This window comes from Corvus moneduloides, chromosome 5 (genome assembly GCF_009650955.1).
Source record: "Corvus moneduloides isolate bCorMon1 chromosome 5, bCorMon1.pri, whole genome shotgun sequence".
Classification (NCBI taxonomy): domain Eukaryota; kingdom Metazoa; phylum Chordata; class Aves; order Passeriformes; family Corvidae; genus Corvus; species Corvus moneduloides.
In genome coordinates, this window is record NC_045480.1 from 11,686,767 (window position 1) to 11,711,682 (window position 24,916).

The 24,916-nt window shown below is 39.1% G+C and overlaps 1 protein-coding gene across 2 annotated transcripts in view; it reads right to left on the bottom strand.

Annotated features, from left to right (window-relative positions):
* TBC1D14 (TBC1 domain family member 14) overlaps window positions 1-24,916 on the bottom strand; it is a 64,879-nt gene that overhangs the window by 39,309 nt on the left and 654 nt on the right. Inside the window, exons 2-3 of one of the 2 annotated variants that reach the window (XM_032108564.1) lie at window positions 19,154-19,889; window positions 3,760-3,880 (exon numbers count right to left, since the gene is read on the bottom strand). In XM_032108564.1, coding sequence (XP_031964455.1) covers window positions 3,760-3,880; window positions 19,154-19,889 — 857 coding nt within the window. Of the gene's footprint in view, window positions 1-3,107; window positions 3,292-3,759; window positions 3,881-19,153; window positions 19,890-24,916 lie in introns of those variants that run through there. The other variant, XM_032108566.1, reaches the window with a different exon arrangement.

A 24,916-nucleotide genomic window follows, 5' to 3' on the forward strand; every position in this document is an offset into this window, starting at 1 on the left:
CCCAACAGTGGAGACCACAGGAAGTGACTCATTCACACCCTTGGACTTCTCATGCAGAACAGAAAAAATGCACTACACAGTTTCTAGCTTCAAAGTGGCAGTGAAGTCTGTGTGCTAACGCTCACCCTATTGGCAGCTATAGCCATCAGTCACGATGGCTTACTCAGGCTATCCAAAGACTAACTCAGTACAAGCAGAAGACAGTGCTCTATCCAAGGCTGTAGCTCTAGCACCTGCCAGAAGCAGCAGCCAGCCTGAACCAACGACTTCCCCTTCCAAAGGCCCTGAATGGACCATATGAATGCAGTAAAGCACGGCTCAGGCAAATGCTCTGAAAAGCTCTGTATTTTTAGCCACTGGCAGCCATCAGCAGAGGCTGCAGATGTGCGGATGCAGAACACGAGGCCGCAGCTCCCCACGCTGCACAGCTTCCACCCGCACTGCTCCTGCACATGGAGCTGCACAAGAACCTGCACACATCAGCAGTCTGGGGACTTTGCTCTGCTCTGGGCTTTTTTTAACCTGGAGAAAACCCACTGCTTATAATGGGACATTTTATCACTATCTGCCTAAAGCATGGGTTGTAGTAAATACTTTCCATGTTTCTCGCTAGGTGCTGTTGCTTTGAAACTCTTTTCCATCTAACAGACCCAAACCAGAAAACAGACTCTGATAAAATCACTTTACTTCATCGACTAGGATTATAGCTTAAATCATGTGAAGATTGAATTGAATTATAATTAACATAATTCAATTTATGAAGTTTTTCCTACACTAATGTTATAACCTTTACTCTTCATCCCATAACAAAGCATCACCTGTAAGCCAAGAAATTCATTTTCCTGTTTTGAGAGCTCATTTTTACTTTATCATGTCCTACAGAGTGAGCCTCTTCAGTACAGCTGATTTTAATTGACTGGAATGTTGACCCCCCCACATATAGCCATATCCTAATTATTGCAGAAAAACATTTGGAAAAATTACAATCCCCAAGTTAAAAATCATAGTTATTTTTTAATTATTAAGGAATTGCCATTAAAATTTTTAAATATTCCAATATGGAATGTCTGAAAATGAGATCATAAAATATTTACACTGAATTTTTGAGTCAAGATTGTTATTGAAAGGCCTCAAGTGTTATATGTGCTGAATTTTACCAGTATTGAAACTTAAAAAAAAGATGTTCCATTGAGCTCTTATTGGAATTCATATAGTGAAAGCTAAATTGTACAACCCTCAAAGGGTCAAAGCACACTTGGAAGGCAAAAAAAACCTGCAAAACTCATTGATTAAAAATGGATTCTGCTATTATATTTAAAAAAATTAAAATAAATACACTATAAAAAAAAGTAATTTCATTTCACTGGGGAAGAAAGCTGTAACATGTCTCTAGGATATAGCCAAAATCTGGCTTTCCTCTATATGCCTTAATCTTTTAATACACAAAATCTTGACTGGCCACATGCAAACAAGTTCTGTGAAGACAGAACACATGAGAGGAGATAACCAAATGATATGGTGATTCTTGAATTTTTAAAGGAATTTCTTTTGAAGAGCATTCACTAACAAAACTGTGGGGAGAGAAGTTGTTGCAAATATATGGTATTTACAACTTCTGTGCTTGACAATCTCGAAAAGAGCTTCTAAAAGAAACAGTGGCTGCAAAGCCTAGCTCAGTTCTACAGTCTACTGGAAAAGAAGAGAACTTAGCTGAGGTGCTGTCATTTGACTTTTAGTGCATTTTCAAACATCAATTGCAAAAGGAACTGGCATAACCAGTTCTACTCAAGCAGAATTCCTGAAGATAATTGATATAAAAAATTAATCGTGCAAACCTCCATTGCAAATGCAGTTCCAGCTTCTCCAAAATTACTCATTTTGACAGCTTTAAAGTTTTAATTTAACTGGATAAAAACTATACAAAAGCTCTCAGTGACCCAGTAAAACAACCCAGCCTGAGCATATACCAATATTGCTTCTTCATCAGACGACTAATACTCATGTATATTTTCAGCATTAAAAACAGGACAAGCAACATCTTAGCTGGAGTGATTTTAATTCCTACACTGTTAAAATACAGTATGATGCTATGTTGTATATACACTTGTTGAACAAATGAGTGTTGTCACAAGAGTTTTTACATGGCTTGAGAAAAGCCGTATGTGCTCAAAAAGCCTGTCTGACCATTGTTTTGGTGAGGGATCATCTAAATCAGGCTGTGCTGTTAGATGGTGGTGAGGTTCAACTAGTGACTTACAGCACTACTCATGATTCAAAGTCTACATGCCAAAAATAATCTCAGAAAAGCACCAAATCATTTAGGAAGGATTAGTTATTGTTATCCAAGAGGCACTGGAGACAATTGTTTTAGACTGCAATTTTGCCAGAAACTCACTAATGGTTGTGTTGGGGTCCCTCCCCCTACCATGTAGCCCTGGGACAGGGGCCCTGGGGGAGAGACACGGTGTTTCCCTGCCCCTGCTCAGCCTCATTCCCCATTGGTTGGTTTGTGTTCCCCTGTGTAAGAAGGACCCTCGGGTCCCATGACTGAGAGAGTTCCTGAGCAGAGCCCCGGCCATGCGGCTGGAGAAATAAACATCTCTGAAACATCTACCACGAATCTGTCCATATATATTTCCTTTCCACGGGACTCCTGGTTTGAAATATGCGTGTTGCAGTAATCCCCGCTGCAACATGGTTGGATGCCATACCACATAAGTATTTAATAATGACTGTTTTGTAACAAATTTAATACAACCATTCAAAGCTGTAATGTAAGATAGTTTGGATGTAAAGGAAAAAGAGTCACAGTACCAGCAACAACCACAAAATGTTAATAGATTATCTACTCACTTACTAAAGAACAGGCACTACAATAAAATATACTGCTAAGTGTCAGAGTACTGCAATTATTAAGTCTCTTCAATTTTGTCATCAAAAATCTTTAGTGAACACTTCAGAACCATTAATTGTGTCAAGACAAGCTGAAGATAAAGTCTGAATGGTTGAGTACAGTGACAAGTTCAAAAGCTGCCTCAATTTCACTTTACCAGCCTAACTACAGCTAAGAACAGTCACATGACACATGGATTTCCAGAATACTTTACCCTGAATTAAGCAGCACAGTCCTTCAAATCAGCATTTGCATTTCACACACAGCATCTGGTTTTGAAGTTTTACTGCATGGTCTCTTTCCACGCAAACATTACTATTCCCATAGCGATTTGAACAAGGAAGTGACAACTGAAATACAAAAAAAGCTCCAAACACATTAAAAGGCTACTTGCAATCCAAAAATCCCAGATCAAGTCAGACAGATCAAAAGAGGTTTTCTTGTCACTGAAAGAGCAGCTCATGAACTACTGACCACACAGCTGGATTTCACAAGATTTTCCCCATTGGAAAGGCAAGTCATTTGACTCACTAGCCAAGAGCTTGGGTTCATCTGTAGTAGAACCAGTTCCCTGAAATGCTGCTTTCAACAATGTTGGAAAAAAGTGGGTTTCACTTCGGATTTTTATTCTCTTATGACACACTAAGGAAGGCTCTTCATGCCTCACATACTCAGTGTAATGACCAAGTAGAACACATTCTTCTGAACAGCACTGTCGTAACAGAAGGAAAATTTCAACAAAGAGCCTTTTCTGGTATTGAAATTGTGTGCAACTCAAACAATATATGCACAGTCATATATACAGATCATAAACTTAACTGGCTTCTTCACTCACCATTAATTCTAACACAGAATTAAACAAATACCTTTTGTACTTTCTTTGGGTCTTTCTGTAAGTTTTCTCCAAGAGGTACTTTTCCAAACAACTTCCATCGCACATCATTTTCTTTTTCAAATCTTGCACTTTGCTTTCTGGTAAACAAACTCCTAAAAACAAAAGAAGTTTTATTAAGAAAAAAGGTTAATTGATTAATTATAATGAAAAGAAGGACAAACATTTGCTAAGCTTATGGATTCCTAACCACATATTCCAACTCCTCTTGTGGTTGTGCTGACAGACACTGTTTCCCAGCTTCAAAAGGTACACCATGCAGTATTATCACCATACCAGGCAATGGACTTGGTTAAATGACAACTTTTAGATAAAAAAAGATCATTTTCCAACTTTCTAAAAGTGGACACCCTTTTTTAGCCTTTCTGTAGATCATTTAGCCTCACTCTTTAAAAAAAAAGACTAAGGCACTAAACCTCTTGCTGCATGAACATTCTCTACCCACCTGTTACAACACATTACTACCAAAAATCACAAGAACCTTGGAGATATAGTAGCCTTTTACTGTATTTAATCTGCTTTAATAAAAGATTATTTTTCCTAAATAATCTTAAAAACAGCTATCAAAACACATTAATTCTGAAGTCTCTCTGAAATGTCTAATATTTACTAGCTTAAACTCTGTAGGAACAGTCATAAAGCTAGACATAAATGCACTGAAAATTAGATTAGTTTTATTGACATTGCTAGTTTTATATCATAAAGCGATTTGCCAGACTTGCAACTTCACACCACAGCTACTTTTTTCCAAAACTGGAAAAAACAGTACAGACCAGTCTTCACGCTTTTGATAGCACTCAGCTCCTCCAAGAGCACAGATATTCTATCCCCATGGCACGCCTGCATTATTAAAGCAACAAATTTTCTTTTGTCCTACTGTCTAGTTTAGCACATATTATTCAAATATGTCCAGGTTGGTTCCATTATTTACTCACCTCAAGGTAGGTTGATCTGGAAACTGACTGTAAGTTTTTGCTCCCTCATTTAAAGGAAAATAAAAATCCACTGAGACAAAAGCAATTTTGCTACTGCACTCAGCAGGCAACTCCAGTACCTTCAAACCACAGATGCTCCCATTCTGACATTACTGCTTTTCCTTACAGTTACCACCTTAATGCCGTGTGTGCTGGCACATCGAGTGCAGATTGTTTCTTACGTATAAAGTGTGATAGTTTGGAAAATAAAACTACATTGAGCTTCACGTTCTAAAAGAACTGAATACATGTCTGCAACAGGAACAATCCAGGCACTAAAAAGTTGGTTTTCCTTGTCACTTTGTATCAGATCACATGACCAATATCACAGCTATACCAACAGAGATAACATTGCTGGAATACAAGAGATATGTTTAATATGTGGAAAACAATTGAGGTCATAACATTAGAGTATGCTGAAATATATTATAAAGTTAACAGTATGCACTGCCATCCTTAAGTATGCACATATTTATACAAATTATCACATGCTTCTGTATCACAAGGGTACAGTTACCTTGAAATGCAAACCAAGAACAAATTATCATATTAAAAGATAAGAACAAAGTGTTTATGTACAGAAACCACGCAAGTCAATTACAACTGATGTCAAAGCTAAGCAGTAACTGTACTTCTCCAAACCCCTTTCAGCTACACAGAGATTATAAAGTAACTAAAGCCCGAGAGGACAGATTTGTATAATCATTTGAGACAGCTACCTGGGAAATAAAATATAAAGACAAACAGACAAGATACTAATTTTTATATTTTTATATAATTATATATATATATATATATATATATTCCGTCCATTTAAAATGGAGAAATATCAAGCAAGTTCTAAAATACATCTAAGAATAAAAAGGAAAGCGTGACAGAAACAACATCCTAAAATCTACTGCGTGTAAATAGGATACACCATGTAAGGCAGACTGGCTGCTCTTGCAAAAGGGTTTTTTTCAGATTGTTACTACTTCAGAAGCAAGCAAATTCCAGACTACAAACCATCTTCAGAGAAAAGAAGAACTTCTAGCATCGGGGACACTGGAAGAGTCCAGTAAGGAGGCACACCTCTGCGACAGCTCTGTGCACATTCAAATCCTTTTGCAAGTAAAAGGCTTTCACCACACTTCATTAGCACTGCAATAACACAGAAATTAAAGGCAATTTTCTCTCTGTCTCTATCCACATTAGAGGTTGCTAGCACGAGTGTATATACAAGCAACAACTCCCTCAGTCTCCTCTGAAGGATTTTAAGAACAGCAGTAGGTATTTACCCTCAGAGCAAAATAAAGATGAATTGGAATGATAAAAGTGTAACAGCTCTCTGCTGCAAGTGCCTGCGTAAAATGAACTAAATCTGAAAAGACAATCTCACACACTTCCTCCCAATTCAATTCCACAATCCTAACTATCTACTTTCCCTTTAGAGGCAGCATCATAACAAATAATCTGTTCTACAGCTTATCTAGCAGATGGCACAGCACTTGTTCAGCTCACTCTTCTCTATCCCTACATTCTAGGGCACCAGGCATCTATCTCTTCCTTCCTTTGTACTATGTCAGGGATTTCCAGATCACTTTTAATTTAAAATACATATATTGAACTGAAAGCAGTAGGTATGGTCAATATACAGATTTCATTCTGTACTCTTCTTTTCCTCCACCCTCTGTTTGGACCTAAGTCCTAGTGTTTGGTTGGTGTCCACACTATTTACAAACTCCAAAAAGTCTCAAAATCCCCCAAAGGCTTAACATTATCAGCAGTCACAAATCAGCACAATCAGACGTAGAACAGCAAACTACAACCTGTTCTTGCTTTGACTGAGGACACACAGCATTAAATCCTGATCTGCCCCAGACTGGAACAGACCAAAGGTAATATATGACAGGATGGCATAGAAGGAGCAGAAGAGATGCCACCTAATTTTCACCTATTCTGAGAAAACTTAAGGGGAAAAAAACCCCAACCAAACAAAAAAACATCTATGGAATGTTCTCTGGTTCAATTTCTGCAGAGCTTTGCAATAAATCAGGACAACACCACAGGGTCCTGATAAAGCCACTACCTGAGATTCCTGAACTAAAAGTAAACCCTTAAAATACCCAACTGCCTTAGGAGGAAGTTTCTGCCATATATATGTCAGAGCAAATAACTCATAGCAAAACCTTTCATTTTTTGTTGCTACAGCACAGAAAGGAATTACTTTCCTCCTATTCTTACACAGCTCCCTCAGATTTTCAAGAAAAGTACTAAGTGGTTTCACTGTGAGCAAATTCACTAAGAAAAATTCCATGCTAAAGGTAACTTAAGGAGATCTTACAGAAAATACAGGTTAACAAGAAGCAAAACTTCCCTATTTGAAAAAACAAAACAAAACCCTAAACAAACAGATCTTTACTCCAAAGATGAGCTCAGAAATTCTAGTGTAAAAGATGTCAAAGTTTCATTACAAGGGTTTTAAGATAACAAAAATTAATTTGAGATCTTAAATGTAAAAAAGGGCTGACATGCCTTGAAAGAAAAGATCACATGCTCATCATTATCTCAGTATCACTGTCCTCTTCACAACTATCAGAGCACATCATGATGATTTACAATAGGGATATTAACAAGAACATCTGACATGATGCATGATGTCTGCAGTCTCATTAGTGTGCAGTCATTAAAGTGTCATGGGTTACATCTTCATTTCTGTTGCACATGGTAACTATTTTACACTAAGTGTCTGCAGCTGCTTATTTTAGAGAAGCCAAGCACGGAAGTTAAATTGAGATCAAATTTCAATTAGAAAACTGCTTTTGCACAGTCCCCTAAAAACAGTATTTGGCACCAAACAGCTGTTTAACATTGTTATTTTAATTGAGCTGTAGAGAGGGATTACCTACCTGAAGAGAATTTAATTCTAACTCCAGGTTTAATTTTTACATACAATGAACATCCTGTGGTAGGACAGAGATGGAACAATCATTTGCTTGAACATACAGATATTCCATCACCACTCTATACTGATCTGCCCAGCTGCCTTTTCTGTGGGGAAAAGAGGAAGTTAATACCAAGAGGCAAGTTTAGCAATGTCAGGAAAACCTTATTTTTTAATAAAACTTTAGAAACAATTCCATTTTGGTTCTCCAAGCACTGCTAAAATAAACATACAAAATAGTTGCCATATATACGTACTGCATATGTATATATTGCCACTATTTTTGTAGCCTTGTGTGCTGTCATGATCAGGCTGAAGCCGCAATCAAATTTTAAAACTGTGGTTCTAACGATATTAGATATTCTAACGATATTACAACAAGTAATCGAGTCAAACCTATCCATATTGCATCTGTAAGAGCATTTTCAAGCTTTTGCTTTTAAAAAAAGTCTGGAATCACCACCAAAGCAGAAAGTTTATCTAGTTCTGTCCAATTCTCTTTCCAAAAAGACAGGAGGTCTGCAACACAACTGCCAACAACTACTGCCCTGTGAGGAGTTGAGAGCAGCAGCTCCACAAGCATTCAACTATTCATTTTTCCACATTTCAGCTGTGCTTTGTTCCAAGCAAGGTTAGTCACTTTTGTGAAGTCACCTCTTAAGAGGTCATCCCTTTCCACCACAAAGTCTCAAAGTCTCAAAGTCTTCTCTATCCAGGCAGGCTCAATACTGAGCCCATCAGATACCTCTGAACTTTGGTACCACCAGAGTCAAGGAACTGTTTCTCTGGCACATGTCACTTAAACAACGGGAAAAATGGATGGGCTCACACAGGAGCTGTCAGAGGGTGGAGCTGAGCAAGGCAGGCACATACACACCCACTGACACCTGTTGGTCCACACACACATCCCTGGACTTCCAGGCAACACACGGTATTTTTTTACCAGAACGCCCAAGATAACACCAGTTTCCTGAAAGAAAGGGTAGAGGAGCTTAGGATTTAGGAGTTTTTACAATTACAGCATCTGGGTTCTTCAGAAAATCTGAATTTTAACTGTATTGCTGTGACTGTTTTGCCAGGGCTCCTTAGATGAAGTTCTGCAGTACTTGAACTACTGGCATGCAGCACAGAGTAACAACTGCAAGCAATAGAAAAGTGAGATGGTATATGCTGCTCTGTGGTAGCCTAACACTGATCTAGCATAGAGATTACATTTGCAAGTAAATGGGTTCCTTACTCTTAAAAAGACAGTTGGTACACAGAAACATGTATGAAAATTGTGAAGAAACTGACCCAGCTCATGCAAACTGATGCAATTTCTTATCTGCATTTAACCAACACTAATTTGCAAATGTAAGTAAATTTTTGTTACAAGTTTTAAAAATACACACAACATCTCCTGCTCTCAAGATGCATGCTCCAAATTTTAATTAGTCTTTCAATTAAGATTATTTTCAGAAGACAAAACAAGTGGAATAGTCATGCAAATTAACTACGGGAAGGACTTACCAGTGTCATGAGCAGAACAGATGAAAAATAAGGACAGTGAAGAAAGTTCAAAAGGTTCAGTTTTGTAGAACAATTTTATCTTGAAAGACAATTTTTCAAATGAGTATCAGACTTGCATGTGTTCTTAAGAAGCAAGAAAGAAACAAAGTCAAAGATCATTTCAGCTGCTTCTGAAGGAAGACCCTGAAATTACCCTGATAACTCTAAACTACGCAAGGAGAGAGCACCAAGGTCTTGAGCCCCTCGGCCTATCCAAGGCTAAGTACATGCATAGACCTTAGATAAGTAAGCAGATATTAATCATAAGAACCAGGTAAATCCACACTGAGCACATAAGCACTGTAAGAAATGTCTCCACAAAAGTTATTCCACAAGGCATCCAGAAAACTACATTGAAACAAGACATTTTAAATAACATGTACCTATTAAGCAAAAAATATATTAAGATAAATTTTATTAAGTAATTGCTGCATTATCATCAAAAGTGTCCAGCCACCTGACCTTATGTGGCATTAATTCAATTAACACTATCTGCTATGGAATTCTACTATGGAATTTAGTCAAAAGGTACAACAACATTGTTTTCTTCTCATCCTCCACTGACCTTTTCTATTCTGTACTAATCATAACTTTTGCAATTTACCAATAAACAGAAGAAAGATTCTCACGTCTAGATGTTCCCAACCTGCTCACTTAAACAATTTCCAGAGACTGAGAAAACAAATCCTGAAAAAACAGCAACATTCTATCAAAGGAATTTTTGTTACCAGATTAGTGGAGGAACAAGACTGACACGTAAATCATGGTGACTGGAGAACTGATGGACTTGAGAAGGCATTCTTGTCAGGAGACCCACCAAAGTCTCCTGAAATGCCCTAAATCTACATTCTCCAAAGGTAAAAGCCAGCAATTGGTAGTTATGACCCAGTAACACTGGTTTCTAGAAATAATTTACTAGATGTAGCAACTGCCAGTTCTTACATTCCCTTCTCTCAAACCCCAATCACCTCTAAGTCAACCTATACAACAAAACAACCAACAGACAGAACACCATTAAAAAAGTTCAAGTACTTTGGCTATGGTGAAGAACCTCCATAAACATGTCCAAAGTTATGCTTTGAATAAGATTCCAAAATTACATACAAAAGTAGGGTTTGCAGAATTTTATCTCTGGGAGATTGCCAAAGGTCGGACTAAAGAAAGAACAATGCTTGGTTTATGGATAAACAAATCAACAGAAATAGAGCCAGACAGCCTGCAAATTTACCTACCTATGAAAGGGGTAACTAATCACAGAATTATGTTTTATAAATTCCTACCACATTTTATAAACAAAGTTTTCCAACCACTGACATTCCAGTATGTTCGGTAAGAATCAAGAACAATGACACTTCACAGGGTAACAGATACCTGCAGGTCTGGAAAAAAAATAGTTCCACAGTAGAGAGAAACAGTAATACAATATAAGTTAGCACTACAGGATACCTGATAGCTTGCAATAGGGTAACTTGGAAATTTCTCTGTATTTCTGGGAAAAAGAGTAGAGTTTAATAAACTATTTTATCAAAACTACAATATTCTGCATTTATCTTTTTTCTTGCAGATTCCCCTCATTTTACAGGGGAACAAAGCAGTGCTGACTGCCCTGAAGTGTCTGAAATGTGCAAAGATAAATTGGGCAGTACCCTGTGAGTTTAGCTGTTAGGACTGCTTGCTGTAAGCCAAGAACTATTTTGCATATGGATAATGCACAGTGCTGGTCTACCATGAAAATACTGCAGAATTCTCAGAAAATGGAGTTTCAGCAAGTTAGGACTGTCATACAAAATCAACACTCAGATCCAACTTCAAACTAATATGTTAGCATCAACCAGCTATAATTAACGATCCTTTTCTAGCTGGCCAAATTCCCAGTTCTCCTCATGTTATTGGAATAAATGAAAATTCTATTCCTAAAATCTGAAAGTAGATTTCTTCATTGATTTGAAGCACTATTACCACACAAATAAAAAAACAGAACACATGAAATGTCATCCTAAGCAAAAAGCTGAAGCCGAGTAAAATGTAAGACCTTGCAACAACAGAGATTAAATATGAACTTGTTTGCATAAACATCAAAAGCAAAAAGTGAGTAAAAGCTCTGCCTGGTACCTACAAGACTATATCTGTATCCAGCATGGGGCCCATGGACTACAACAAATAAGATCAAAAACTGGAGGATGACCACTATGATGGCTGGGTGCTGAGGCCTACAACATACATGCAGGGATGCTGAGAAAGGTGTTTTTATTTAGCCTGGATGACCATCCTCAGGGATGCAATGAGGAATAAAACCCAAGAGGCGAAGCAGCAAGCTGCTGCAAGGCAAGTTTTAAAAAGATAAAAGGGGAGGGGGAAAAAAAAAAAAATCACAGCGGTAGAAGATAAATCCCAAATTGTGCAGTCTAGGGAGGTTAACTCCAAGCTTGGATGTACTCACAACAACTGAACAGGGTCCTGAGCAACAAGCTCTAGGGCTGAAGTTGCCCTGCACCAAGCAGGGACCTACACACAGCGCTCCAGAAATCCCTCTGACCTGAACTGCTCTGTGATTCCATACTCGTGGAAGGTTCCTGCTCACAAAGGGGAGACCAAGCACCCAGTACATGCCTTGTCCTACCTCCAGTTGTTGCCAAGTTCTTGTGTTTATTCTGTCAGCTCTAAGGTGTGAATGACCTTAATATTTACTGTAGGGTTTTTTCTTTATTATTCTTATGGTATGGCTGGAAAACTTTGGAGGCATTTAATGACTAAAAAGAGAGGCTCAACACAAATAAAGGAATGGATTCAGAAAATTCATGGTTTCCATATATCATTTCTGTTAATAAAATTCTACATAAGAAGAAAAACTTCTTCGACAGACCATCTCTTATTTGAGCCTTTTTAAATGTGTTTAAAACCGAAGTTAATATTGACTCCACCTTCTCCACAGATTATGTAACACAGGAAGTGAGACAGTATAAATAAAAACATCAAAGAGCAAAAACGATACTTATTCCATCTAATTTCACCTTGCTCACTGCATTTTTCAGGAAAAAAGAAGTCATCTGAACATTAAACAGTACTTTGATCAGATGGAGAGAGAGATAGAGTATCACACAGCAGTAATTGCACTGATACTCTCCATTCCCCATCATCTACTTCTCACAGCTCCTTTTAACAAAGGAAAACATCAGGAAAGCTCTTGCAAATCAAATGAAGATACAAAGACCATCTAACCCACCCATTCACTAAACCTTCATATAGACAATGAATCAGAATGAAAACAGACCTTAATTTCATTAATCTGAATTAGCTCCTAAAGTCTCATACACATCTCTGAGAAACGTCTGTAGTTCTATGCTTTCTATTCAAAAGCAAGTGTGTGCAGTGCTGTATTGGTTTTGCATGGCAAGGTTTCAGTAGTGGAGGGCTACAGGGGGCCTGCTGTGAGAAGCTGTCAGAGGCTTTCCCCATGTACAACAGAGCCAATGCCAGCTGGGTCCAGGACGGATCTGCTGCTGGCAAGGCTGAGTCCAACGGAGACAGTGGTAGCTCCTCTGGAATAACAGTTAAGAAGGGAAAAAACTTGCTGCACAACAGCAGCAGCAGTCAAAAAAGAGGAGTGAGACTGTGTGAGAGCACCAAGCCTGCAGACAGCAAGGTGAGTGCAGAAGGAGGGGCAGGAGGTGCTCCAGGTGCCTGAGCAGAGATTCCCCCACAGCCCCTGGTGCAGCTCATGGTGAGGCAGCTGTGCCCCTGCAGCCCATGGAGGTCCAGGGTGGAGCAGAGATCCACTTGCAGCCCATAAAGGACCCCATAGCAGAGCAGATGGATGTGCCTAAAGGAGACTGTGACCCTGTGAGAACAGGAGCAGGCTCCTGGCAGCACCTGTGGCCCCTTGGAATGAGGAGCCCATGCTGGAGCAGGTTTGCTGGCAGGACTTGTGACCCCACAGGGGAAGGGAGGATGCAGGGAGCATTATAGCTCAATGCTGCAAACAACATACAACACCCATCTATGCTACAGGTCACATTCACCAGCCAGTATCAGACTTCTGTAATGCTTCCCACCAGCCACTAGAAAAGAAACATACACGTTTTACCTGCTTTTAAGTAATAACTAGACCACATTAAGTCCTCACTGCACAGTTTTGTACTGTTACTAAAAAAACTCCAAAACTTAAAGTATCACTGAGCAGATTTTCACTTAGCTTCTATAATGAACAAATAACTTCAACAAACCTCTTTGTTTAAAGTCTTGTATGTGCAAAACTGTTTCCAGTTACTCAACAGCAAAACAAAGATTTTAACCTACAAAAGCAACTTCCTTTTATTCTAAAGAGCCACATCTCAAAATTTAGTGAAAAGTTTAAGGAAGAACTAAAAGAATTGTAATTGTAAAGAGTTACATTATCCCACACATAAAGGGAAAATAAGGATTGCAATTAATTTAGACAGTTTCAGTTCAACACCTAGTGGAGAACAGGCCACATGACAAAGTTCAAAACTTCATACTCTGAATAAGAGGACAGAAGTTCTGAAAACTGCATCATACAATTTTCAACCTTTATCAAAAGCAAAGGCTGTTATCTTTGTAGAATTCCAACTTTTCACTTGTGGAACACTTGCTTGGAGAGAGAATATTTATTTCAGAAAATTCTGCAGCTTTTCTTTTGTTTCACACAGAGCTGTGGTAGTAAATACAGGTGGGGAGAGGACCTTTAGTCTGTCAGTTCAAGTAGACAGAGTGGCTTTCAAATATGAACTATCCAAAATCACACTGTGCAGACTGAAGCACCCTTCAGATGAGTACAACTGAATGCCTCACAGGCTGCAGAAATACTGCCAGTATCCTCTGTTAAACAGATCCTCAGTGCCTGTGCTGCTTCCCACACCACAAAAGCATGAGCTTGTTTGCCCTCCTTTCTTCCCTGACCTTTCAGCTGCCTGTTACTGACAACAATTTGCTAGAAATGCACACAGATAAAGTAGCAGGGAAGAGACGAAGGGACAGGAGGGAAGGACAAAACTGCCACCAAATTATTCTCTTCCCTCTGACAGGGCAGTGAATCCTGTGGTGCCAGGCAACTACAGCACTCGGGAGCCCAGCCCAAGGCAGGGAAGGGAAGCAGCCTGTGCTAGGTGGCCATGCAGGTTCCCTCCATCAGAGGCATGGTTTCTGGAGTCCTTCCCATCAGCTTCTGGCCAACTCCACCTGCAGCTCAGTTTGGTTTTATTCATTTGTGGTTAGAAACAGTGAAGTTATATCTGCCCCCACAGTGCATCCAGCTCTTTCTGTTCCTCCTCCTACACGCTTCAGTCCTGTTCTCAGCCTGTCTCCTCCTGAACAGCCAATACTATAAGAGGCTTCACTGAACAGAAACTTGCATGGAAGAGGAGACAACATAATATCTACTATCTTAGATCAGTCAATTGCAATTATTTTCATAATTTTTCTTCCTTCCTGTGCTCAGTGAATTCCCATTTTTGGAGACATGAAAGCAGGAAATCAACACTACAATGCTCCTTGTCATTCTACCTCCCTTTTAGCACTAAAATTAGAGAAGTACAATAAGCTGTCCTCTCATTAAAAGCATTATGAAAGGGTCCTATTCATTAACACAGATGACTGATCTACTCCATAAATGGACCTAATTCCTAAATTCAGAACCACAAATTATGTGTGACCAATAATCTCAAAACATGTATGTACATATGTGATATAAACATATTAAATTCACATGATTTCAGACTTAACACTGAAAGCAGTAGCTACTATTTCAAAATTAAAGACCTTTTTCTTATCAGATTACAAGTAAGGTCACAGCCTGGACTAGGTATGTGCTTCTATGTATGGTATAGGATGCCAATCCTGCTCCAGAAGCTTTCTCCCAGAAACGCAGAGATTCTTTGCAAATAGTACAATGTAATGTTGTTCTTAAAGCCCTTTACTTCATGTGTAGGCCCTATGCCCCTGAGAGGTTTCCTGAGATCCAAATACTTGGATCAGAAACTTCTAGGAGTAGCCTGAAAAGAAAGAAGATCCAGATTCCTGAAACAGACAATATCCATGCAGTGGACTAAGTAAAGACTTACGCTGCTTGTAATCCATTCAAATGAAACAAACTGCATGGCTTATTTTTAACTGTACATAGCCCTAATCCCTTTACGGTCACACTCCGTGTAACCCTAAAAATCCTCATTCTCAGTCTCCAAAATGATAATTGAAAATGATAAATGAAAAGTGCAACTTCTGCAGTAAGATCACAACAGTTCTGATTCAGCAAAACTGTTTAAGACCCACACACTTTAAAAGTTTCAGCAGTACTGTGCAGAAGTGAAGTCCAAAGGTATAACTCATTAACTCAGATTACTCTGGGTCAATAAGGCAAAGGTGCAGACAAGCCAACTACTCTTTAGTCTCCCACCCAGTTACTTGCTCACACTAGTTTTCAAACCAAGTTCCTGCATATATTCAAATAAAGGAAATTAATTCCAACTCATGCTTACGTGAAAGACCTCTGGGCTTTTAAAGCTGATACAAGTGACACTTGAAAACAACCAACATGTCAGGTTTTTTTGTCAACAGTCAGCATTACAGCTGCTTTCAGAAGCAATAATCCATTTTCATACACCAACCTGGAGCCTAATGAGAGCACTGTACCTGTGGTGCCTTAAGCTCTTTCAAGAGGAAAGCTGTGCGTAAGCAAGAAAGCGGCCTCTTTCTCACTTTGGATCTTCCTGCCCACACCCAAAGATGCACCCAACAGCCTGAGGAAACAACCAGACCTTTTGGATACTCAAACTGCTGAAGAAACAAACTGAGCCAGAGAAACTGTCTTCACCACAGTGCTCAGGAAGGCAAGCAGGAGCACTTCACTCTCAAGTGATCCTGAAGATGCGAGGACTGAAGGAAATGAGCCAACAGGTCATTTCATCATCCTTTTCTTTGATATCTTCTACAAATAGTTTTGTAAATGCAGTCTCGAACCAACACTTCATAACACACCACAGAACTGACAGAGAACATGCAACCTTGTGCACAGTACTCATGCACATGTGCATATAGTCTCAAAAGGAAAAATAAATTTAGAGAGTGCCAAAAAATAACTATATTCTAAAGCAAGTACTTCTGTAACCATTTTCTTGATACCGCAGAAGATTTACCCCTAACTGATATGTAAGTAGCTTAAGCACATGTGACCAAGCACTGAAGGCATCTAATTATTGTCAGTATTATCTCTACAGGCAGCCACAAATCTTAACTGGCATGTCAAGGCCAAATTTACTCTCGATAAGATCAGAGAAACTAACACATCCTCAGAGGCCAGGCGGGGTTCCATACAAGCACAAGTGCCATTTCAAGAAGCAAGGTTTCTCCCTTTTACCAAATACCAATAACCTGTGCAAAAAATTAAGCTGACTCACCTTTGCTCTCAGTGGTTCAAACCTGTATCCTACTACCCAGAGAAGCCCTCAAAGAGCTAAACATGCAGATTAAGGCCGAGTCCCTGCACTGCAGCCTTACACCATGACCACTGGGCTGCTGGAAGGCTGTGTACAAAGCACTCAGGGTTCATTCTTCCATGTTGTACACAAGTGTGACAGCCACTGACCAAACCCAAGGCAATTTGACTTTCTCCTGCCACTATTCACCCTTGGCTCTCTAAAGTGAAATTTATGCACTTAACCTGCGAGACTGAATCTCAACTGAAACTCCTTTCAGCACAGAGTGCAATGCTAAGAATACACTCCTTTTTAGGGCTTTGTTTATACCCACCACTGCAGCACTTGCAACAAACTGCTTTAGAAAGCTCCCTCTCAGCAAGCTGGTCTTTAGCAATACTAAACAAAACACCTCCTCTTCATCTCACACTGCACACAAACCCCAGTGCAGAGCACAGGGTGAGCTGGGTAGGAAGGCCTCTAGAAAGCAGCTACTTTCAAACAATACACTGCAAGGCCCAGGTTCATTTACTTCAGTACTGGTTTAAGCCCTGGGAATCCAAGGAGCCCACAGGAACTCCAGGGAACAGGGAGTTTTCAACCCCATGGATGGCAGATTACAAATACCAACAAAAACTAGCAACAGCATGTTTTGAACCTTAACAATGCTGACAGCATAAATATAGATAGTACTCTGTGGCACAGAACAACCTCCAAGGCTCCCTGCTTGTTCAATACCTTGTGAAACTCACCACCAGGCCTCATGACATGAAACAGATGCATAAAACATGGGGGTGTGGTGTGCAAGTACAGACAAAAAGTGGGCAGCTCTTGTTTCCAAAACAGAACAGGAAGTGGATGCCAAAGAGAAGAATATTCAAGGTCAAGTTACAGACTGAGCACCTGGAACTTCAAAGCCGATCACCTAGTTTGAACTTAATCCTCATATTCTTACAATGACATCACCCAATGACCAAGATTATCTGTTCTCCATTTAAAAGGCAATAATGACAGCCTTTGTTTCCTGGCATTCAATGTACCTGCAAAGATTCAGGTTAAAAAGCTCAGTCTGGTGAGTACTACAGTTTCTGTAACACTGGTAAAACCTCCACAGACTACAGTGGAACAGAATTTGGAGAGATGGCTTTGCTTTGTTGGATAAGAAGAGTTGAGAGGTGGTTAAGCATCCTACTCTGAGCAGGGTCTAAATGTGCCTGTTCCACTGTGCTCCCTCCAAGGCTGAAGGACAGCATTTGTTTGAGTTAGCAGTTGTACTACCAGAATGGGTAACAAAAGTTCATGCTTTGAAGTGCCAAGAAGCCTCCTGCTTTAGAATTAAGTCTGGTTCCATGGCAACAAACAGACAAGGGTCCACAAAAGCATCAGCACCTCAAACACGACTGATGACTGGAGCTCTGCTGCACAGTACTTTAACCTAAGAATAAAAATCAACAAAGGCTTCAGCCAGTTTAGTAGGTCTAAATAAACTGATTCTCTTAAGCTTTGCAAATAAGGCAGCCTTTCAAAGAATGATGTTTGCCAATTCTTGATGCATTTTATTAGCCTACTTGTCTCACGCAAAAAAAAATTACATGAGGAAAAATAGATTAGCTGAAGCCATGTACAAAACAGGTTATATACAGCCAACTCTGCTCGATGTCTAAAATGTCTTTCTAGAACAATTTCTCTAAAATATATCACACTTCAAATATCATAACTTAGGAGACATTATGAAGCCCTTACATAACTTAAAAAAAAAAGAACCCACCAGCAAACAACTCAAGCCCCCAGAAACCAATTAGTCCTTTTTCCCATTCCCCACTTCCCTGGGGGAACCTTATCCTTCATACAAGGGCCACATTTAGAAACTGCTTTGGGTGGCCAATGCTATCATTTCAACAAGTGGGTGACACAATGTCAGATGTTTTCATTCCATACAAAAATTAAGGAAAAGGCTATTAAAAAAAACAGTAACTGAGATTTGGAAACATAAGAGCAGTCACACCAAGTGTTTGTAAAGTATTTGTATTTTAAGCTTCATACCCTTAGAATGATCAATAAAATATCCCATGACTACTAAACTATTTATGAATCCTCAGCTGTCAAAGCTCTTTAATACAGGTATGGATCCTACCTATATTCATCTATTTATGTGACACAAGATTAAGGACCTTGGCCAAAATCACAAAAGATACCACTGGAGAAGCCACTGTTCAGAAGAAAAAAAGACCTTGTTCAGAAATCCTTTTACTGCAATGTAGAAGGACTCTTCCAAGATTTAAGATGCTTCCATACATCATAAACATAATATAGAATAGGATGCAGAGCCTTAGTCCCCAGCAATATTTGCCTATTTACTCATAACAGAAAAAATATGTTAATACCAATCTACATTAAAACAGCAATCTATTACATCTTTCAAAGCACAATATCAAACAAGACCTTTCTCCTAAGATCTTACATAATCTGTTAAAATATATTTTATGGAAACATTACCTGGCAAAGAAGTTTGTAAAAGGTCCCAGTATTTTCCGTTTACTGTCCACATCTGTCTCGTGACAATACTGCTGCTGGCTCTGGTCATTGCTCTCTTTAGTGGAATTCAGGGTAACATCCGAAAAGTGCGCCTCGTCAGTCTCGAGATCCACTATTGCACTTGAACTGCTTGTGACCACAAAGTCCAAAATGTCTTCATTGCTAACTGATAAAGTTGTTGACAGTTCTGTGCTAAGACTAGACACACTACAAACAGAGATATCATCACTTCGATTTAGAGTTTTTGAGGTTGGACTATAAAGTTTGACAGTGTCATACCCAGTTCTTGGGAAAGTCGAGGATTTTCGCACAGCATGGTCATGCTCAGCAGTCAGTGAATGTGGAGGCACATATGGTGGCAGCGCACAAGCACTCTGAAAAGCCCTGTCAGGCACGAGTTCAGGTTCTGATTGCTTTCTCTTCACATTCAACACACTGCAGTGAACAGGCTCTGGATTTCCTATTTCTAGAGTTGGAATACCAGAATCCACTGATTTAAGGCTATGACAATCTTCTAACGCACTGGACAGCTGGCCAGGTCCATATTCAGGCAATGAGAGATGTCTCAGGGTCCCAGAATTCAAGTTTTGAAGGCCCTGGATACTGCTGCCCACTCTTGAATCCAGAATTCCCACGAAGGTCAAACCATTTAAAGAGTTGGATAAATTTGCATCGGTTGTCTTGGCCCAGCTGGTAACTGGTTAAAAAGAAAGAAAAGATTATGAGTTTGCTGGAGCGTTGTGGTTTGTTCTCGACTGTTTGTTTGGTAGGGTTGGTTTTTTTTCCATGGTCGTTTCTTGGTTTTGTTTCTTGGTTTGTTTTTTTAATACACTCAGTCCTGTCCTAATTTAGGCTTTTAACTAAAAATTATTTGTCTTCTCTTGCACATGATTACCATCCCTTCCCCCAGCCTGAACAACCAGGGCAATGGCAACTTAAATTAGGCTTCTAGAAAATGTCAAGCATGAAAAGCTTTTCATAAGCAGTTTGTGTGCCCACATTTGCTTCTTACACATCTCCTAAGAGCAAAACTACATACTATAAAACCTGCAGTATTTTAAGGTTCCCTGCCAATATTGAGACAAATATATGAATTTTTTTTAATACAGTCATAAATTCATATTTGCTGATGTCAGAGGGCTACAAAACTTGTTTCCATACACTTAGACCAGATTCAGAAGTGTTCATTTAAACAGAATTTCTCAGTATTCTTGGAAACCATAAAACTGATAACAAATTCGTCACAAAAGAGAATCCATAATGTATCATTGTTGCATTAAGCAAGAGATGCAAAATCTGAACATCTATAAAGCTATCCATATAGTCAATGTTTTGACAACACACATGATGCACTTCATCAGTGCATATACAGTAACAATGACATTTGCAAATACGTATTATTTACTGCACTCAGGGACTGTGATCCTTCATCTTTGCAATATCCATGCAGGCTGTCACCCCAGGGGCTCCCAGCAGGTCAGTTAATCCAGTCAGTGCCCCACTTCCAGTCAGAATCTGAATGGCCTGCAAAGTAAGGGCTGTCAAATAGGAGCTACAGGTTGGATGCACCAAACTCATTGGCAGCTTTCATACACCTGGAACACCATCAGGAATACTACCCTGGCTTCCAGAACTGCTACTGACCCTTTAAACACTACATGATTATTAATACGACATTACACAGATCTTCTCTTTCCATACGAGTAGTTAAATTGTCTACAGCTCTTCTGACGTTTGCAATGCAATTACTCTGCAGCAGTTGGCAGAACAAATATGCACATATTGCTTCAAGTTCTTCCCTCTGAAACACTCTGGGATAAGTGTGAATGAATGAAGAACACTCCTTCCATCTTGCAAACAGACTGCTTTCTAGACAGATTTTTTCTTCAGTTCCTGAAGCCTGGTCTCCTGCTTCTGCTCTCCTACTCTCTCTCAGGAGTAGCACTTAATTAAAGGTGCCAGTTGTTCTCTAGGTCATCCCCACATTCTATTTTTAAAAAACAAATACAAACATACCCCAAAAGAAACCCCAAACTTCTCAATTTCAAACAGCAGTGAAAACTGCTATCTCACAGCAGTTCTAAACCCCTGGTTAACATCACCTAAGCCCTGCCAAACACCAGGGTTTCACACACAGTACATTCTTAGATCTGAGGACATCAATACACTTTGGCATTGTGATACCAACAGGCAGCGAGTGAGAGAAAACTCATTTCAAACATATCTCACTGGTCCAAACAGAAGGCTTTTTTCCACAAGTTTTCAGTCATGTGGAAAGTTCAGGAATCCAACTGTACTTTGTATGCTATACTAAATCTTTAACTTACTACCCCAATGGTATTCACTTGCAGATATAACACTCCAGTTCAATCCACTCCTAAGCACAGACAAAAGTCAAGGAGAAACAACCCTGGATATTTCATCTTTCAGACTTCTTCAGAACTTTTTAACAGCCAACTATATGTTACCCATCTGAATCAATCAATGCACCAATTGCCTAATCTTCTGGGTAAGCAAGGTTTCAAGTGTATTGTTTTGACTAAAAAGCTTGTGAAGATGTACACTGTCCTTAAAGAGTTGCTATAGCAACTTTTTTTTTTCATATTACCATGGTTTGAAAAGTTTACATCCCCTGCAATTAAAATGATGTCTTGAAATAGCTGGCACACCAACCATGTACATTATGAATTCTCTATTCACTAAATTAAAATTGCAAGGGCCAGCAAAAAAACAAGCAACCCTAAATAGCAACCCTTGAATGCAGGCAACAAACTACACTCAAGAAGTCAACAATGATAGTTGAAGTATACAAATAAGACATAACATGGAGCATTAGGTATAATTACTGTTGTATACTGGGATCGCCTATTCTCAGACCTTCTTGCTTGAATTCACTTGTTTTTCTAATGTAAGTCTGACTGTTTTCTTCTCCCTGTGCTCACCTTTATCCCTTCATATACATTACGTTGCTCTTTAAATACACAGCTCACCCAGCCCCAATGTTACGCTACAGCATATATAGATACACACTTCAGAACAGTATAACCAAGGTGTTTGACATAAAAGAATTCAAACTTATAAATGCATTTAGAAAGTGCAGTCCAGAAATCAAAACACAGAAATGTAATCTGCCAGGAACAGCTTTGATGATGGTTGGGTAAACAGTACAAGCATGTTCCTGTAATGAATTCCTCCCATGACTGCCTTCACTTCTGCTCAATGATTTTCCCAAGTAGCAGCCAGTCCTTAGTTTAATTGCACTGCTCTTCTCAACCAAGCTTACAAATAGTAAGCATTCAAGTGACCTTGGCAGAGGCAGTAACCACAGCAGCTCCAGAGGCCAAATACTATAAACAAAAGAGTTTAAAAAAAAGGTGAAAAGAAAATTCCACGCTGGCTTCTGAAGCTATTTTAACTTGGCTTGTATTTTTTCAAGCAATAAATTTAACAGGAAGAGATCCTTTAAACGGGCAACCAGCAAATGCAGAAGTATACAACACTACAGCTTGCTGGAGCAAATTACGCAACATCAAGCTACAAAGGTTTTACACAGTTCAGCGAAACTGTGGGAGGCTTTGAAGTGTACCCGTCAAAGGCTTTAAATGAAAACTTGAGATGCAATCAGCTGTCAAGGATACACATGAGAACTCCTTGATTCATTCTGCGTTAGGTTGTTGTAGGATTGTTTTTAAGGATGAAGTGATATTTATACTCTGTTTTATCTGCCTCACTGGTAAGTGCAAAATCTGACAATTGATGTCAAATATTCTGTCGTGCTCCAATGCCAGCTTCTTTCCATAAAGCATTTATTAACATAACAATGTTGAAACATTATCATCTGAGTATAATAAACTATTGAGAAATAGCATGCAATTTTGTCAGCACAACATTAATAATCCCCATTGTTTATTTAAATATATTATGATCTAAATAAAATCGATATTTGTAAAGTCTTAACACGTATGTCTTATAGAGAACATGATCTCATAAGAGTGAGCATTCCACGAGAGGTAACAAGGTGAAGGGAGTTAGGAAAATACAGCCAAGGTCACAAGTGGTGATGAGAGAGCAGGTAGATATTATTTACTCATTAACGCTTCCAACTTAAGCGCTAAGGACAAAGACAGTTTTGTAGCCAGGTTCAAAATTAACATCAGGACACAACTATTCACACAAAGGGCAGCTAAACTGTGCAACTCCTTGTCACAGAACACCATGGATGCCAGAAATTTACATGTAAGCTTGGGAATAAAAATCCACTGATGATTCCTAAACAAAAAGAAACTCAGAAAGTCTCTAAATTGCAAGTGTCAGAACTTCATGAAAACATCAACATACATTAGTTCTGCTTTCAGGCCCTCTCCTGGGTAATTTTTTCTCTGACAGGTGGAGTTTTTATCTTTCTCAGTAGGGCTGCCCATAGGGCCTCACATTCCCCAAATTCTGATCACAGCATGTAAGAAGGCATGCTCTGACAATAACCAGAGGCTTTAAAACAGATTTTGGCTTTGCATACCACTCAGCCACACAGAGGGAACAAGTCATATTTGATTAGAATTTCTAAGATTTACAATAAAATGGCTTTTTAACCATTTTGATAAAAAAGTTAAAGAAAGATAACAGCAATGCGAAATCATTAGAGTAAAACAAAAACAGAAAGATGCCAACTCAAGGCCCATTATTCCAAGTTTGTTATGAGTTATGATACAATTTAGGCAAGCAACAAGACTAAGACAACAATTTGCAAAACAGGCTTTATATTTTCTTGCCTCACAGGAATGAGAAGGGGAATGGTTACACATACTGCTCAGTTCTCAAACAGTTAACATCACAATTTATATCACACACCTCATCTCTACAACACTTAACCTCTGCCAGCATTTTTTCTTAAGTCTTTAAGAACAAAGAATTTCTTAAATTACAAAGTTGCAACTTTTTTTTTTCCCTCCTAAAATAATTTTTTTTCAAATTAATGGTTTATATTCTCCATGCGTTTAACAATATTTTTGTTGCATGCACCAAGAAACACATTGGTGTTATCAAGTGCAGCTTTGGGTGACCTTGGTGCACAAGAGCATCAAACTCAGTTTTATTAAAGATTTCTTGGTCCCATTTGTTCACATGCCCGTTCCAACAGCCACAGCATTGCCAAGAGTGAAGAACTCCTGAAGCTACAAAAAGTCTGCCTTTAAACAAAACGTAAGATACAGCAATCAAGGCTACCTTTGTAAGTACGGCTGAAACTTTACTGAAATAAAAGAAACCAGTGGGGATTTTTTTTTTTTTTTAATTAAGATGATTGTTATCTAACTCTCAGCTGGTGACCTTTTAGAAAGGCCCTTTAGAGCTTTACAAATCTGGCTTCTGAGTGGAGTGCTCGGAGAGCAATCATAAGTAAGCCATTCACTGCTTTTCGACTGTTTTTGCTCCGTCAGGCAGGCAATACAAACAAGTTACAGTGCTCTGCTAAAGCCTCTGCTCCAGAAGCGGTTTACACGGCTTTTTCTCTCCCCACACCATTATTACTTAAAACTCTGTGAACCACACTAAATTAGCAGCAGCGTCAGGAGAACTTCAGCTATCGTGAGATGTAGTTTTGTTTGGTCTTTGGGAATTGCCTGGGAGAGTTCTACTAGAACAGAAACAGCGAGATGAAAGTTTCTTCCTTCTCACGGGCTGAGCCCGACTCGCTCTGCGAAGGTTTCCGAGCTGGCGGCCTTCGCT